A 13,960-nucleotide genomic window follows, 5' to 3' on the forward strand; every position below is an offset into this window, starting at 1 on the left:
GATTAAAACAACAAGATGCAATGTTTAGCTTTTAAATGGAATAATCTAAAGCTCTAGTATGAAGTAGGAACCACATCAAAGGAAAGAAATGCTCAGCCTCTGCTAAATGGTTTTCTTTTTTCCCTGCCTTCCGCTATGCTAAACTGTTTTTTTAAAAAAATGTAAAACTTGAAAGCTTCATTATCATCAGATTCACCCACCATCGTAAGGAGAGTCTGTCAATTAACCCTAGTTCTCTGAGAGATAATGTCATCAGTTCTACTCTGAAAAATGGCCTGGAGCTGTCCTCCCGACTCCCATTCTCATTCCTCTTCCACTATATAACTGGGGTCAAGTTTGTTCAAACTGAATCTGCCAGACATTTCTCAGGTTCAGGGCCCCCTGCTGATCTGATTCCTAACATCACTGTAAAAGAGGGATAGGGAATCTGTGCTCACCCCAGCAATGTTGTTAGACTACAATTCCCATCATCCCTTACCATTAGCCATGCTGGCAAAAATGTCTTCAGGGTCCCTGCTCTCCATCTATGCTGTAAGAGAGATGCTGGGCTTGAAGTGGTCTTGAGAGAAAGAGACATTCGCTGAATGTCTTTTGGCGTGCTGGCAGCCAAAAGAGGAACTGAATCCAGCTTGACAAAGTAAAAATCTAATGAAGCACTGGCCTGAAGAGGTTTGTGTTCATAGTCGCATTGCTTGGCCAGAAAACGCTTGCGTTTGAAATGTCCCCAGTGCGTGTATAAATAGGTCCAGAGCATGAAGCTCTGAGTTTCATTTAATACTGGACATGTGGCTCAGCCTTCCTGGCTTCATTCCATTCAGCAAAGAATGATTCGACTATTTGGGGATTTTCGTTTAGAGATGAGCCTGGCAGCAACAATCCATGGGAGAGCATCTCCTGTAACTTTATGAACACATATTTGAAATACATTTTTATAGCAGCACTCAATTAAATTGACAGCTTGTTTACTGTCGACTCTGGTAGCTTATGGGCTGCCCGAGTGGCATATTTGGAGAGGGTTGGAAATTGTTTGATTTAGCTCTTAAGGGCTGAAAGGAAAGGAGTAAACTCTGAGAGCAAAGTAGTGTTTGATAGCTTCCACGCTTCTTCCCTGGCGTGACAGTAAGTGAGCGGCAAGGTAGGCAACCAGGCAGTCTTGGCTATGATGGCGACAGCTAAGTTTAACCTGATTCAGGCAGTATATTGGGTCATTTCGTAAATATAGCTCAACATAGGAAGCTGCCTTATACTGAGTCAGACCATTGGTCCATCTCACTAAATAGTGTCTACACTGATCTGCTGTGCCTCTAAGGTAGGCACTGTTCTCAGCCTTACCTGAAGATGCCAAGGGTTGAACATAGGACTTTCTGCATGTAATACAGATGCCCTTCAACTGAGCTAAGGCTGTCAGCCCACATTTTTTTTCCTCTGGGGAAGGTGGGAAGAGGTGAGAGAGATTTCCAAGACTTCGTTCCTTCATCAAAGGCACACAGGAAGTGAAACTAGGCCCCCACCATCGCCCAAGAACCAAAATGGGGGTATTTGTTCACGTCAAGCATTTAAGGAACACCTGATACACATATAAAGCACATCACTTCCCCCGAAGAACTCGGGACTGTAGTTTGTTAAGGGTGCTGGGAATTGTAGCTCTGTGAGGGGAAATTACAGTTCCCAGGACTCTTTGGAGAAGGTTTCGTGCTTTAAAAGTGTGTTGAACGTTCTTTCAGTGTGAGATGTGAACGTGCTCTAAGTAATATCTATTTGTTTAAAAAATGGGTCAACTGCCTGCCATTTGAAAATATTGTGGTGGTGTACAAAAAAAGAAATAAAAACAAAACACAAAGTTAAAACAGTAAAAAAAAAATTAAATCCATCAATATAACCAAACAAGAACAATATCCAACAATGCTCATAGCGGCTTACAACAAAGGAAACAGGAACACATTTCAAGCTGCACAAAAACATAATAGCATAACAATAAAATAGCAAATACAAGAACACAAAAAACACATTTCAGTACTGTAAATATAAAAGGTTACTTCAGATTACTTAAGCAACATGCAGCATCCAAAAGCTTAAAGATAAAACAGAAACAGGTAAAAACATAGAAGAAACAACCATTAAGCTGAGATATAAATTTAATAAACAATGTAATGTATTTCTATTTAAATTATAGTAATTTGAAAATTTGCACCTATGCATATACACTAGCCTATGCAATCTTTTCTGCTGTTTTGGGTGGCCAATGAGCAAGTAGATACCCTGAAACATCTGGAGGGCCCCACAGGTTCCCCACTTGATGGTTGGCTAGGAATCATGTTCTCCTCCCACGGAAATCTCCTTGTCTCCGTCCTCCTGAGATCTGAAATTGTGCCCTAGATTGGGGGTGGGGTGGGGGTTTAAAACAGCCCCAAGAAATCTCGTTTTTTTTGCCACATCACCCAATACTGAGCCAAGCCATCCGGTACAGAAACTAAGATTGTAACCAAAAGTCAGACTCTTTTGGGAATGCTTTGATCTCTATTCTACCCTAAAAGCTTTTCTCAAAGGGATAGTTATGGATCTTTTTAATGTGGAGGGAATAACCCTGGGAACTGTCTTTGGCTGCTGTGGCTTATCTTATGTGGGTAGTTTAAAATAAAAATAAAGAGTGGGAAAGGGAACCTAGCTATTACCGGTACATGCAAATCGAAGCTCTTATATTGCATTCAACTATTCCCACTGGAAGCACATGCCGTCTTTTTGCAAGGGGTGCATGATGAGTCCCTTCTCCATTTGGTATCTCCACACCCTGAAGGACCGTATGTTGTTTACCCCAGAGACCAATTACCCCTGGTCTGCTGGGTAATTACACAATCAGGCTGGGGTTTCTTCAAAGCATGCTAAGTACCCAGTGGACTGCTGAGAGTTCTTCATGGTTGTTCCATTCTCTTAGATAATTATGGGATTGGGCACAGAGCTCATGTTACCTCGGTACACTGGACCAAGAAGGCTACATTTAGTTCAATTTCATTACTGCATCCCTCTGCCATCTCTAAAATTCAAATCTACCATTCCCAGACCCTCTGGCATTATTTCTTAAGATGAATCTATATTTTATTTGGTTTTTGTTTTTTTAAAGCACCCATAGGTCTTCACAGCCTACCAAGCAGAGCCAGGTGTAAATCCCATGCAGGACCCTTCCAGGTAACCTATAATAAGAATATAATAATAATTTATTATTTATACCCTGCCCATCCAGCTGGGTTTCCCCAGCCACTCTGGGTGGCTCCCAACAGAATATTAAAAACACGATAAAACAACAACAACAAAAAAACCTTCCCTAAACAGGGTTGCCTTCAGATGTCTTCTAATAGTCAGATGGTTGTTTATTTCCTTGACATCTGTTGGGAGGGCTTTCCACAAGGCAGGGGCCATTACTGAGAAGGCCCTCTGCCTGGTTCTTATTCATTGAGCATTTGCAGTCTCGTGCCCAGCATTACTTAGGCATTCTAAGAAACCAAAAACAACACAATTTTGAAATCATTAGTTAAAATCCGTGCAGGTTTGAAAGGTTCAGTCTGGCACCTTGGTTCAAAATGGCTCCAAACTGTGTGTTGTTGTTTAGTCATTTAGTCGTGTCCGACTCTTCGTGACCCCATGGACCAGAGCACGCCAGGCACTTCTGTCTTCCACACCAAACTGTAACCAAACCTAAATGAAAACCTGCTCCTTGATCTCAGGAACCATCATGCTGCATTTGGCTAGGCTATCTTCAGATGCAGAGTGAACGGACAAACAAACAACTTTCCAAACCATTGCAGGGTTATAGTCAACTAACTTCTAGTTGGAGTAGACCCAACAAAATAAATAGACCTAAATTAGTTGTAGTCATTAGTTCCAAGTAAGGTCTTGGTTGAATACAACCCCTAGTAGATTCATCCTGATTTACTTGCACAGAGTTTAGATTATATCTGGTATTTACTGGTGCCCACAGTTAGAATTAAAAACAGAGGCACATTCTTAGACTTGGGAGTTTGTTCCACAGTCCTTTAACGCCAGTGTCCCCTCCTGGTTATTCCAAGGGTGGTCTTCATTTCCACAGCCAAATTTAAAAGGGGAGGGGGCACATTTTTGTTGCCATCATTAAACTGCTGGGGATCAGAAATAAACTGATGCTGATAGACTGTAGGAAGATCCCAACCTACCTTCTGCTCTTCCCTAAGGTACACGCCTGCACAACAACCCAGCGAGGTAGGGTTCAGCTGAGTGTAGCTAAGGTTAATCAATAAGCTTTGAGGTTGGGTAGGGATTGAAACTTAGTCCAAGTGGAACACTCCATCTGTCACAACCAGTGCCGGGTTTACGTATAAGCTAAACAAGCTATAGCTTAGGGCCCCACTCTCTTGGGGTGCCCCAAAAAAATTAAATGAAAAAAACCTGGGTGTACATTTCCAAAATATAAGATAAAAAACAAATCACTTTGATAAAATACATATTTTGTTATGTGCAAAGGGCTTTAGATACCTATTAGGTCCATATATTACCATATAGCATATATTCAACACACAAAAAACCAGCGACAATTTGTTGTTGGCAAAGGACAGCTGGACATATAAAGGGCCCCATTACCTTCAGTAGCTTAGGGCCTCATCAAACCTAAATCTGGCCCTGGTCACAACATGTGGTTTGTGGAGCAAGATGTGCTGGACTGTGCTGTGCCACATCAGAACAACCCCCCTTGTAAAATATAAATAAAGCTATCTTCCCAACCTTCATCCCGCTATGTTCATTTTCTACTTGTGGGGAGTGTTTTGCGTTGCTTGCCAGATTGGCTTTTTCATCCTCCACAGCAAACTGCTGTTTTGCTCCACTGAGTTTTGGTTTAACTTCTTAGAGAAAGTTGTCTTAACACACATTCTCATTCAATAGCATTTAAAGCTGTTTGCAAACACATTAATTTCCAAAGTCAGGCACATAATAGCTTAGCTTCTGAGCGATGAACCACAGGCAGAAGCTCAATTAGTGGCATTACATTCCTTAGCCATTGGCCGTAGCAAATTTAGAAATATACAAATGTATAAACCACGTCACAGCAGATTTGGCCAATTTGTTACGCAATTAAACAACCCACACACCATATAAAAAAGCATAATCCTATGCATTTCTGCTCAGAAAGAAGCATTCCTGAATTTCGTGAGACTTACTTCTAGGTAAGTGTCTTCATAGGGTTGCAGCCTAAGACATTTCCCTCTCCCAAACAACTAAATGTTTCCAGTGCAATCCTAGACATGTCTTACTCAGAAGTAAGTCCCATTCAGTTCAGTGGGATCTCCTCCCCGTTAAGTGTACATAGGACTTACATCAGCCACAGACAGGATAGCCAATGGCCAAGGGTGACGGGGATTGTACTCCAAAAACATCTAGAGGGCCACAGGTTCCTCACCCTGACACCTGAGGCTTCCAGGGGCCAGATTTGGCCCTCAGTGCCTCTCTATCCATCCCTTGTGATTCTCCCCAGGCCACATCCCCGCCCCCGGGCCTTGCTTTGCAGCCTCCTACTTTTGCATGAACTGTGATCGTTCCTCTTGCTCTCGCCTGGATGGAGGATGCTGCAGTCTGTGTGTAGAAATCAACATCTGGCTTTTGTGTTTCTGTACAAAGGTAACTCCACCCACTTTTCTCTCTGGCCCCACCCTCCACTGGCACACAGCCCCCATTTGGGGAATGTGTTGTGTGCTCCGCAATGCACCTTGCACCCATGTCAGTGGCCGGAAGACCCTCAAGTACTGCTTGATTTACCTTGTTCTGCACAAAGAGAATTCTCACAATAGTACATTTTACAGTTCCTGGGGGGGGGGGGACATTTTCACCAGCACTTCACAATGTCTCAGGACCTCAGCATATGCTGCTTCCTGGAATTATGCCTCTTTCCATCCTTTTCTTGTCCAGTCCCTAGATTTCTCTGCTGTTTCAAGCCTGATTAGCTTAAGTGATAAAATGCAAGACACACATAATGCTGTCTAGGAAGAACCTGCAGATAACTGGCAAGTTGCCTTTGCTAAGAGGTAGGCAGACCTGAGATAAGAAGCAGTGGTGGCTCAAGCGGAGATGGTGAGAGAAAGAGATTATAAAATCCCCTCCAAGCTGCCAATGCAGTCTGACCATCACACTTTTTAAAATTTGAGGCAAAGGTTATGCACAATAAGAACTCTGTGGCCAGAGTAGAATCTGGAAAACCTGGGATCAAGGCCCCACTAAGCTCACTGGGTGACCAGTTTTTCACCTTGAGTATCTCAGCCTAAACCTACCTCAAAGTGAGGATAAATAGGAAGGAGAAAAACCTCATAGTGGGGTGCAGTGTCATCTCCTCCCGCTTGTCAGTGCTTGCATACCCCAAGGTGACAGTACGAGACTCAGCAATAGCAAGGAAGAGCAGACTTGGCCCCAGGGGGCTGTGGAGGTAGGCAGGGGGCACCTGCTTAGGGCCACGGGCCTCAGCAAGTGCCCAATGATGCCCAACCCTGTGCTTGACCTGGGACTTGCTGATTGGTTTGTTTTCACATTTCCATCCCACCTAAGAAGCTGCACTGGACTGAAGGAAAAGAGAGAGAAACCATGTAAAGATGTAACAGTTTCAGAGATTTCAAAGTTCCAAGGACATGCTCTGATCAGGATACATCTCACAGTTCCTGGTAGGAATTCTCTGCTTCATCCCACAACTATATCTGGTGGTAGATCAGGAACCCAGACAAATCTGTAACTCTTGACAACAAGCTTAAAGCAAAGATCCAGGCCTCTTCCAAACTCCTGTGGAACAACCCCTCTGCCTCCTTTTCCAAACTGCCTTCTGGAAGAGCAGGTTACTGAGTATGCTTCACTATTGTGGAGAGAAGGGCAGGAGGGGCTCTGTTGCTTTTGCAATGTTTTCTCTTCTTAATCATGAGGATAACAGCATGGGTTATCTTTGCACTCACTGGCCAAAACACAAGAAGGCAGAATGAGGTGTGCTACTTTGCATGGACTTGGGTAGAATACTGCCTACATGTTTTCCTTTATACCTCTATAAAAGCTTACATTTTTTCGTGAAAGCTGAATATTCAGGGAGGAGGTCAGCTTTGCATTGCTCCTCTGTCCAAAACTGGTGGGAGGGTGGGTGTCCAGTGAAGTGTGGGGATGCCTGAGGGTGCATGTGCAATGGAGGAGAGGCTGAACCAGTGTAAACAGGTACTTGGCAGGAAGAGCAAAGAGTTACTCATGCATTGTGGATTTTTGAAGAGATACTTACTGAGACCTTTTGCAGGCGCCATAGGAGATGCCGGTGGCCAGACTGGTGTGTGGAGGTATCACCCTGGAACCCTTGGTTGACTGTTTGTGGGGAATATTACAGCTCTATAATTCTGATAGCTCTTCCCTGCAGTGGACACCTCTGAACATGAGCATTCTTGTTCTTTTTGTCTTCGCAGGTGAACTTCTGCCATGGCTTCTTGTGATGAGCAATGATACACTCTGAAGTCTACAGAGACCAAACATCCAAAGGAATGGTTGCATCGCTTCCTTCTCACTGTCGCGAAATGAAATGGTGTTCCTAAGGTGATAACTGCTTCTTGCAGTCTAGAAGACACAACTTCGCTAGGACATTTTGTTTTTATTTTTTTTTGTCTGCAAACACACATTCTGATGGCTGGCGGGCGGTGATGACACCATGTAGAAGGTCCTGAAGGGGTGTCCTAACTGAGTTGCAATGGTTTTATACACTTCCCCATTTCCAAACGGCTTTCTGTCAGCACTGCACTCTTTCTCCTGGGGCTTGATCTTCCCATGCTATTGGCTTGGAGACAGGCTTATAGCCTCCTTTGTGCCTACCACCTATGAGAAGCGCCAAAGGGGAGATGATCCGTGCTACTTCCACGCTCTGTGCATCATCATCACCACTCCAATTTACCTGGCGCTGCTGGTGGTCTCTCTGCCTTTTGCCCTGATTGGCTTCCTGCTCTGGTCCCCTCTCCAGTCTGCTAGGCGACCGTACGTCTACTCTAGGCTGCAAGACAAGAGCCAGATCCATGGAAGCACGTTGCTCACGGAGTGGAAGGCCGCCAGCAATGGGAAAAGCTTCTGCTTTGGCAGCGCCAATGTCTGCCTGCTCCCAGACTCCTTGGCAAGATTGAACAATGTTTTCAACACACAGGCCCGTGCTAAGGAGGTCGGGCGACGGATACGGAATGGGGCTAGCAGGCCACAGATCAAAATCTACATCGATTCCCCCACAAACACGTCCATCAGCGCAGCAAGCTTCAGCAGCCTGGTCTCTCCTCAGGGTGGAGATAGTAATAACCGCGCAGTCAATGTGGGCATCAAGAGGACAACCTCGATGGAGTACAAAGGGGACAACTCCGGCTCGAACAACAGCGAAGATGGTAGAGATGGCAAAGCTGGAGGAGATACCAATGAGGGCGAAGATGGCAACACGTGCATTGTGCGCATAGGTGGAGAGGACAATGGGCACATTTCAGACCTGGAAGCGGATGGCACTGGTGGCCAAGTCAATAACAGCAAGGGGCCAGCAGACCGATCACCAGAATCTGAAGCCGAGAGCCTGAAAGGCCAGACGCCGAACCATAAGCAGAAAGAGGGGGATTCTGGGAGCCTAGATAGCTACACTGCCTCGCGAGAGTCCCTAGTGAAGGTGCGTGCCGCAGACGGCCCTGTGGACCAGAGCACTGTCAACAGCAAGCTCCTTTACAAGGCCTCACTGATGAAGAAGACCTCCTTGAGAAAAAAGAGGAACACAGACGAGCTCTTTGACCACGAGATCTCCGCTTTCTTCCCTGCCAATTTGGACTTCCTGTGCTTGCAGGAAGTGTTTGACAAAAGGGCAGCTGAGAAATTGAAAGAGGAGCTCCACCATTACTTTGAATACATTCTGTACGATGTTGGGGTCTACAGCTGCCACGGCTGCTGTACCTTTAAGTTTGTGAACAGTGGCCTGCTTTTTGCCAGCCGCTATCCAGTTATGGATGCTGCTTATCACTGTTATCCCAATGGAAAAGGAACAGACGCCTTGTCTTCTAAGGGGGCCCTGTTTCTCAAGGTAGGTCTCTTTCTATATAAACTGATTCATGGACCTTCTGGTCTACAAGCAGGACAAGTGCATATGTGTGTGTGTACTTTGCATGTCTGGGCCACTATGCAAATGCAAAATTTGTGGTGTGCAATAAAGAACCCCCTGCTTTGTTGGAACATAGAAAGCTGCCTTATACTGAGTCAGACCATTGGGCCATCTAACACGGCATCAAAATGACTGGGACCTGTCCCAAGTCCTGGGAGTGGCCCTTATCCATTTTGATATGGCCTGCAAACGAGAACATCCTTATGGGCCATGATTTTGGATCTCCTCTTCTCTAGCTCTTTTATATCATTTCTTTGCCATTTTGTGTGCAAAGAACTTTACAGTCCTTAGCTCAGTGAACAGCCCTGGGGAGGTGGGTCGTGGTGGCTCCCACATGGAGAGCCGAGTGTTCCTTATGTAACCCTTGCCAAGATGATTGCCAGAATTGCCTTGCTAATTGGCAACCATAATCATTTTGCTTTTATTATCTGCTCTTTTTGCATTTCATTGGCCACTAAGCTCACTCCCTTACATCCCCAGCAACCACACAGACAGATAGATGCTTGCTAACTGAGGATGACACGCCATGCATCTCATGAAGTGGAAACTTCCATTGTGAGCTTTTTTATTTTTTATTTGGATTTTTAATACAGAGACAAAACACACACACATCCCACCCACCCCTTCCCTCCACCCCCCAGTTGTACAACTTTCATACAAATCTCAACATATAACTAAATACCTGGTGACTCACCCCTTCCACCCTTTTTCTGGTTTGTTTATTTATCTATTAAATCACGTATTCCAAATTTTTAATCTTTGAATTTCTTCCTTTGTTAAATTCTATTAACTCCTATTCTGCTGGATTAACTCAAGACCTGCTAGGTTATTTCCTTGTTTATACTGGTTCTTAAAATATCCAATAAACATTTCCCAATCCTCCTTGTATTCTTTATCTTCCTTTTCTCTTACCCTATTTGTTATGCCTGCCAATTCAGCATATTCAAGCATTTTAAACTGCCTCAGTGGTGGCATATAATAAATTTTTGTTTTTTTTTTGTTTTTTAGGGACTTCTGTTGTTACCATTCCCAAAAGGAATGTCTTGGACTTTTGGGGAAGTTTTTTTTAAAAAAAATATCTTTTAAAATTCATTGTAAATTAATTCTCAGAATTCCCTGATTACTTTACAGGGCCACCACATGTGGAAAAAGGGTCCCTCTAACTTCATTGCATTTTCAGCATTTACCTTTTTCTTTTTAAAAACATTTTCACTAGTTTAGTAGGTGTTAAATACCGTCTGTGGGTAATTTTCATCATATTTTCCTTTAACGTATAACACGCCATAAAAATGATATTTACTGTCCATAAATTCTTTAAATTTCTTATAATATCCTGCTGACTGACCATCTGGCCCTGGGGATTTTCCTGTCTTAATTTGACTTAGTGCCCTTTGCATTTCCATCATTGATACTGGAGTATTTAATATCTTTGCATTTTCTTCTGATATTTGTCCAATTTACATTCTTCCAAATACTCCGATATCAGTTCTGCATTTTCTTGCTCCTTCTTACAAAAGTCTATGTAGAAATTAACAAATTTGTTTCTTATCTCTTTTTGATTGATTATGGAGGTTCCATTTTTTAGCGGACTATGGATTATCCTTTCCCCCCCCCCCCTTTTTCTTATTCAGTTGCCAGGCCAATAACTTCCCTGGTTTATTTTGCAAATTCAAATCTTTTTTGTTTCATCGCTTTAATTTTCCTTTCTATATCTTGGTTAATTAGTATAGAGTATTGTGCTTGTAATATTTAATTCCTTGTAATAGGGTGGTGCTGTGGTCAAACCACAGAGCCTAGGGCTTGCCGATCAGAAGGTCAGCAGTTCGAATCCCCATGACGGGGTGAGCTCTTGGGTGAGCCGGGGTGAGCCGTTGCTTGGTCCCTGCTCCTGTCAACCTAGCAGTTCAAAAGCACAAAGTGTAAGTAGATAAATAGGTACCACTCTGGCGGGAAGGTAAATGGCGTTTCTGTGCACTGCTCTGGTTCACCAGAAGCGGCTTAGTCATGCGGGCCACATGACCAGGAAGCTGTCTGCAGACAAACATCGGCTCCCTCGGCCATTAAAGTGAGATGAGCGCCGCAAACCCAGAGTTGTCCACGACTGGACTTAACGGTCAGGGGTCCCTTTGTTGTTGCTATGGAACGAAACACAGCCCTGCCCAGGAGATGGATGTTTTAGGAACATAGGGAACCATTACATTGGACCATTGGCCCATCTAGCTCAGTATTGTCTACATTGACAGGCAGGAACTCAGACAATGATCACTTCCAGCCCTACCCAGAGATGTCAAGGATTGAACCTGGGCCCTTCTGTATGCAAGATCCTTTATCACTGAGCTACACTCCCTCCCCATTCAGGTTTATGTTGCCAAAATTCCACACATAGATCCTTTCATTTAGGCCTTTCCCAGCTCTAATTGCCCAGTTGAACTGCTTAGTAGTTGCCTTTTTAAAAAGTTTCTTGAGCATTTTGACTTTCTGCTATATGGGATATTTTTAGTTGATATTATTCATAGTTATTTGCATCAATGTATTATGTTTTAATGTATTATTTAGAGTTTTGACTTTTTTAATGCAAATGGTGTTGAGATTTTTAAAAAATAGTAAATTGATTAAATAAATAAACAGTCCAGAATGTGTGAATTAGGGCAGCTTGCTTTAAAGTGCAGACTGAACAAAATTCTGAGTGGTGTCCATCTTTTTAGAAGGGAATTTTGTTTCCCTGGAGCAGTGTGAGAATAGACTAAGAGTTCTAGCATTAAAAACCTCCAGAGACTTCCTAAAGATTTTTGGAAAAATATTCTAAGAGTTCGGAATCTCTGTATTCAACCTGAGCTCTGCTGTTTGCAAATCAAAGGGGCAGAGCTATTTGCTGAACTCTCCTCCCATCTGCTTGCAGTGACCCCCTGCCTGTTTCCCACCTACATTTACAAAGTTAGTAAAATTTCAGTTGTTCCTTTCTTCTGGGCAAATGAGTCTGTTGTTCCATTTGCTGTAAGCCAGGCCCCAAGCAAAGTGGGCTTCTCTGGTCTGTATAGATTGTGGCCTTCTGCCTTCTGCTTTTGCTGTTGATACGGGAGGGAAAAGGAGCTAGGCAGTGGGTCCTAGTCCATTCAGATGAATAGGGACATTCCCCATCAACCTCAGTCTTCTCTCAGTATGAATAAAAATGCATATGTTAGTGAAAAGCAGCATACGAAAGTACCGTATTTTTTGCTCTATAAGACTCACTTTTTTCTCTCCTAAAAAGTAAGGGGAAATGTGTGTGCGTCTTATGGAGTGAATGCAGGCTGCACAGCTATCACAGAAGCCAGAACAGCAAGAGGGATTGCTGCTTTCACTGCGCAGCGATCCCTCTTGCTGTTCTGGCTTCTGAGATTCAGAATTTTCCCCCCTTGTTTTCCTCCTCCAAAAACTAGGTGCGTCTTGTGGACTGGTGCGTCTTATAGAGCGAAAAATACGGTACATTATATTAGGGAAAATTGTTCTGCAAATATGTGTGGATACGTGAATTTGAGATTGGGGGAAATGAGAAACAGAGAGAAACCAAAATGTCGCCCATTCCTGGTAAAAACACATCTCTGAGAGAGAGATGCAAAAAGAGCTGTTGTGAAGGCAGGGAGGAAAAGGCAGGCATTATGATCTCAGTGGCCATGGACTTTGCCCATCTCATAAACCCAGTTGCATTGACTTTACTGTGTGGCGCATCTGTCAGTTTATGAGCTTGGGGAGCTGCTGGCTCACCTCCTGCCCAAGCTCTTACTTGGACTTTTGGCTGTACTTCCCGTCCCTTGTTCTTTATCAGCACTGCAGCAAACAGTTTGTAGGGGCCGACGGGGAACTCTTTCACAACGGAATGCAATAAATCTTGGAGGATGCCAAGACCTGCGTCCCATTTGCCAATTAAGCAAGCCATGCCCTCCAATTCTTAAAGGATGCTTTCTTGAAAATAGTGTGGGGAAAAGCGTAGGGAGAACCTCTCTCATGATACGAGAACCCACCAGGGCCATCAGTGAAGCTGAAGCTTGGAAGCTTCTGGACAGATGCAAAGAAGCACTTATTCGCACAACACACAGTTAACCTTTGGAATTTGCTGCCACAAGATTCAGTGATGGTCATATACCTGCATGGCTTTAAAGGGGATATAGACAAATTCATGGGTAGTGGTGGTTAAGGTTATCAGTGACTACTGACCACAATGGCTATGTTCTTTTTCCATGGTTGGAGGCAGTGTGCTTCTAAATACCTGTTGCTTGGAATCACAAATATAGAACGTGCTGCTGTGCTCAGGTCCTGCTTGTATGAGGGGCATCTGGCTGGCCACAGTGAGAACATATTGATGGACTAGATGGGCCATGAGCCTGCTTTGGCAGGTCTCTTCTTATGTTCTATGAAGCAGATCACTGATCTGCCTACCTCAGTAGCATCTTCAATGATTCGCAACAGTTCTGCAGGGTTTCAGCCTTTCCCAGATCTCCCAGCAATTGCTAGAGCCCGAAACTGGGACATTTTGCATACAAGGTAGCAATGGACACAAGACCAAATTCTGACTGGTTCCAGTTCTGCAGGGTCCTACAGTAGTGCCTGTATTGTTCTGGTTCCATGTGAATATTTTAGGAGGAATATACACAAAAACACCTTCACACCTCTGCATGAGACTTTTTTAATTTCAAAAATGCATTCACTTAGAAGGTGGTCTGAGAGCTTCCTCTCTTGTCTGCTGTTGGTTCCATGGGGGCAGCTACCTTTCCCCCTGTACAACCCTACTGAAAATGGTGGCACAACTTACATTGCTCCCAAGGGAACTTGTTCTAG

General features: G+C 43.9%; 1 protein-coding gene across 1 annotated transcript in view; it reads left to right on the plus strand.

Moving 5' to 3' along the window:
• Nucleotides 1-13,960, plus strand: part of SMPD3 (sphingomyelin phosphodiesterase 3) — a 124,458-nt gene that overhangs the window by 76,680 nt on the left and 33,818 nt on the right. Inside the window, exon 3 of the mRNA XM_083452677.1 lies at nt 7,443-9,067. Within this exon, the coding sequence (XP_083308803.1) occupies nt 7,721-9,067 (1,347 nt within the window). The 5' untranslated portion in view covers nt 7,443-7,720. The remainder of the gene's footprint in view (nt 1-7,442; nt 9,068-13,960) is intronic.

This window comes from Podarcis tiliguerta (genome assembly GCF_965153285.1).
Source record: "Podarcis tiliguerta genome assembly, chromosome: 8".
Lineage (NCBI taxonomy): Eukaryota > Metazoa > Chordata > Lepidosauria > Squamata > Lacertidae > Podarcis > Podarcis tiliguerta.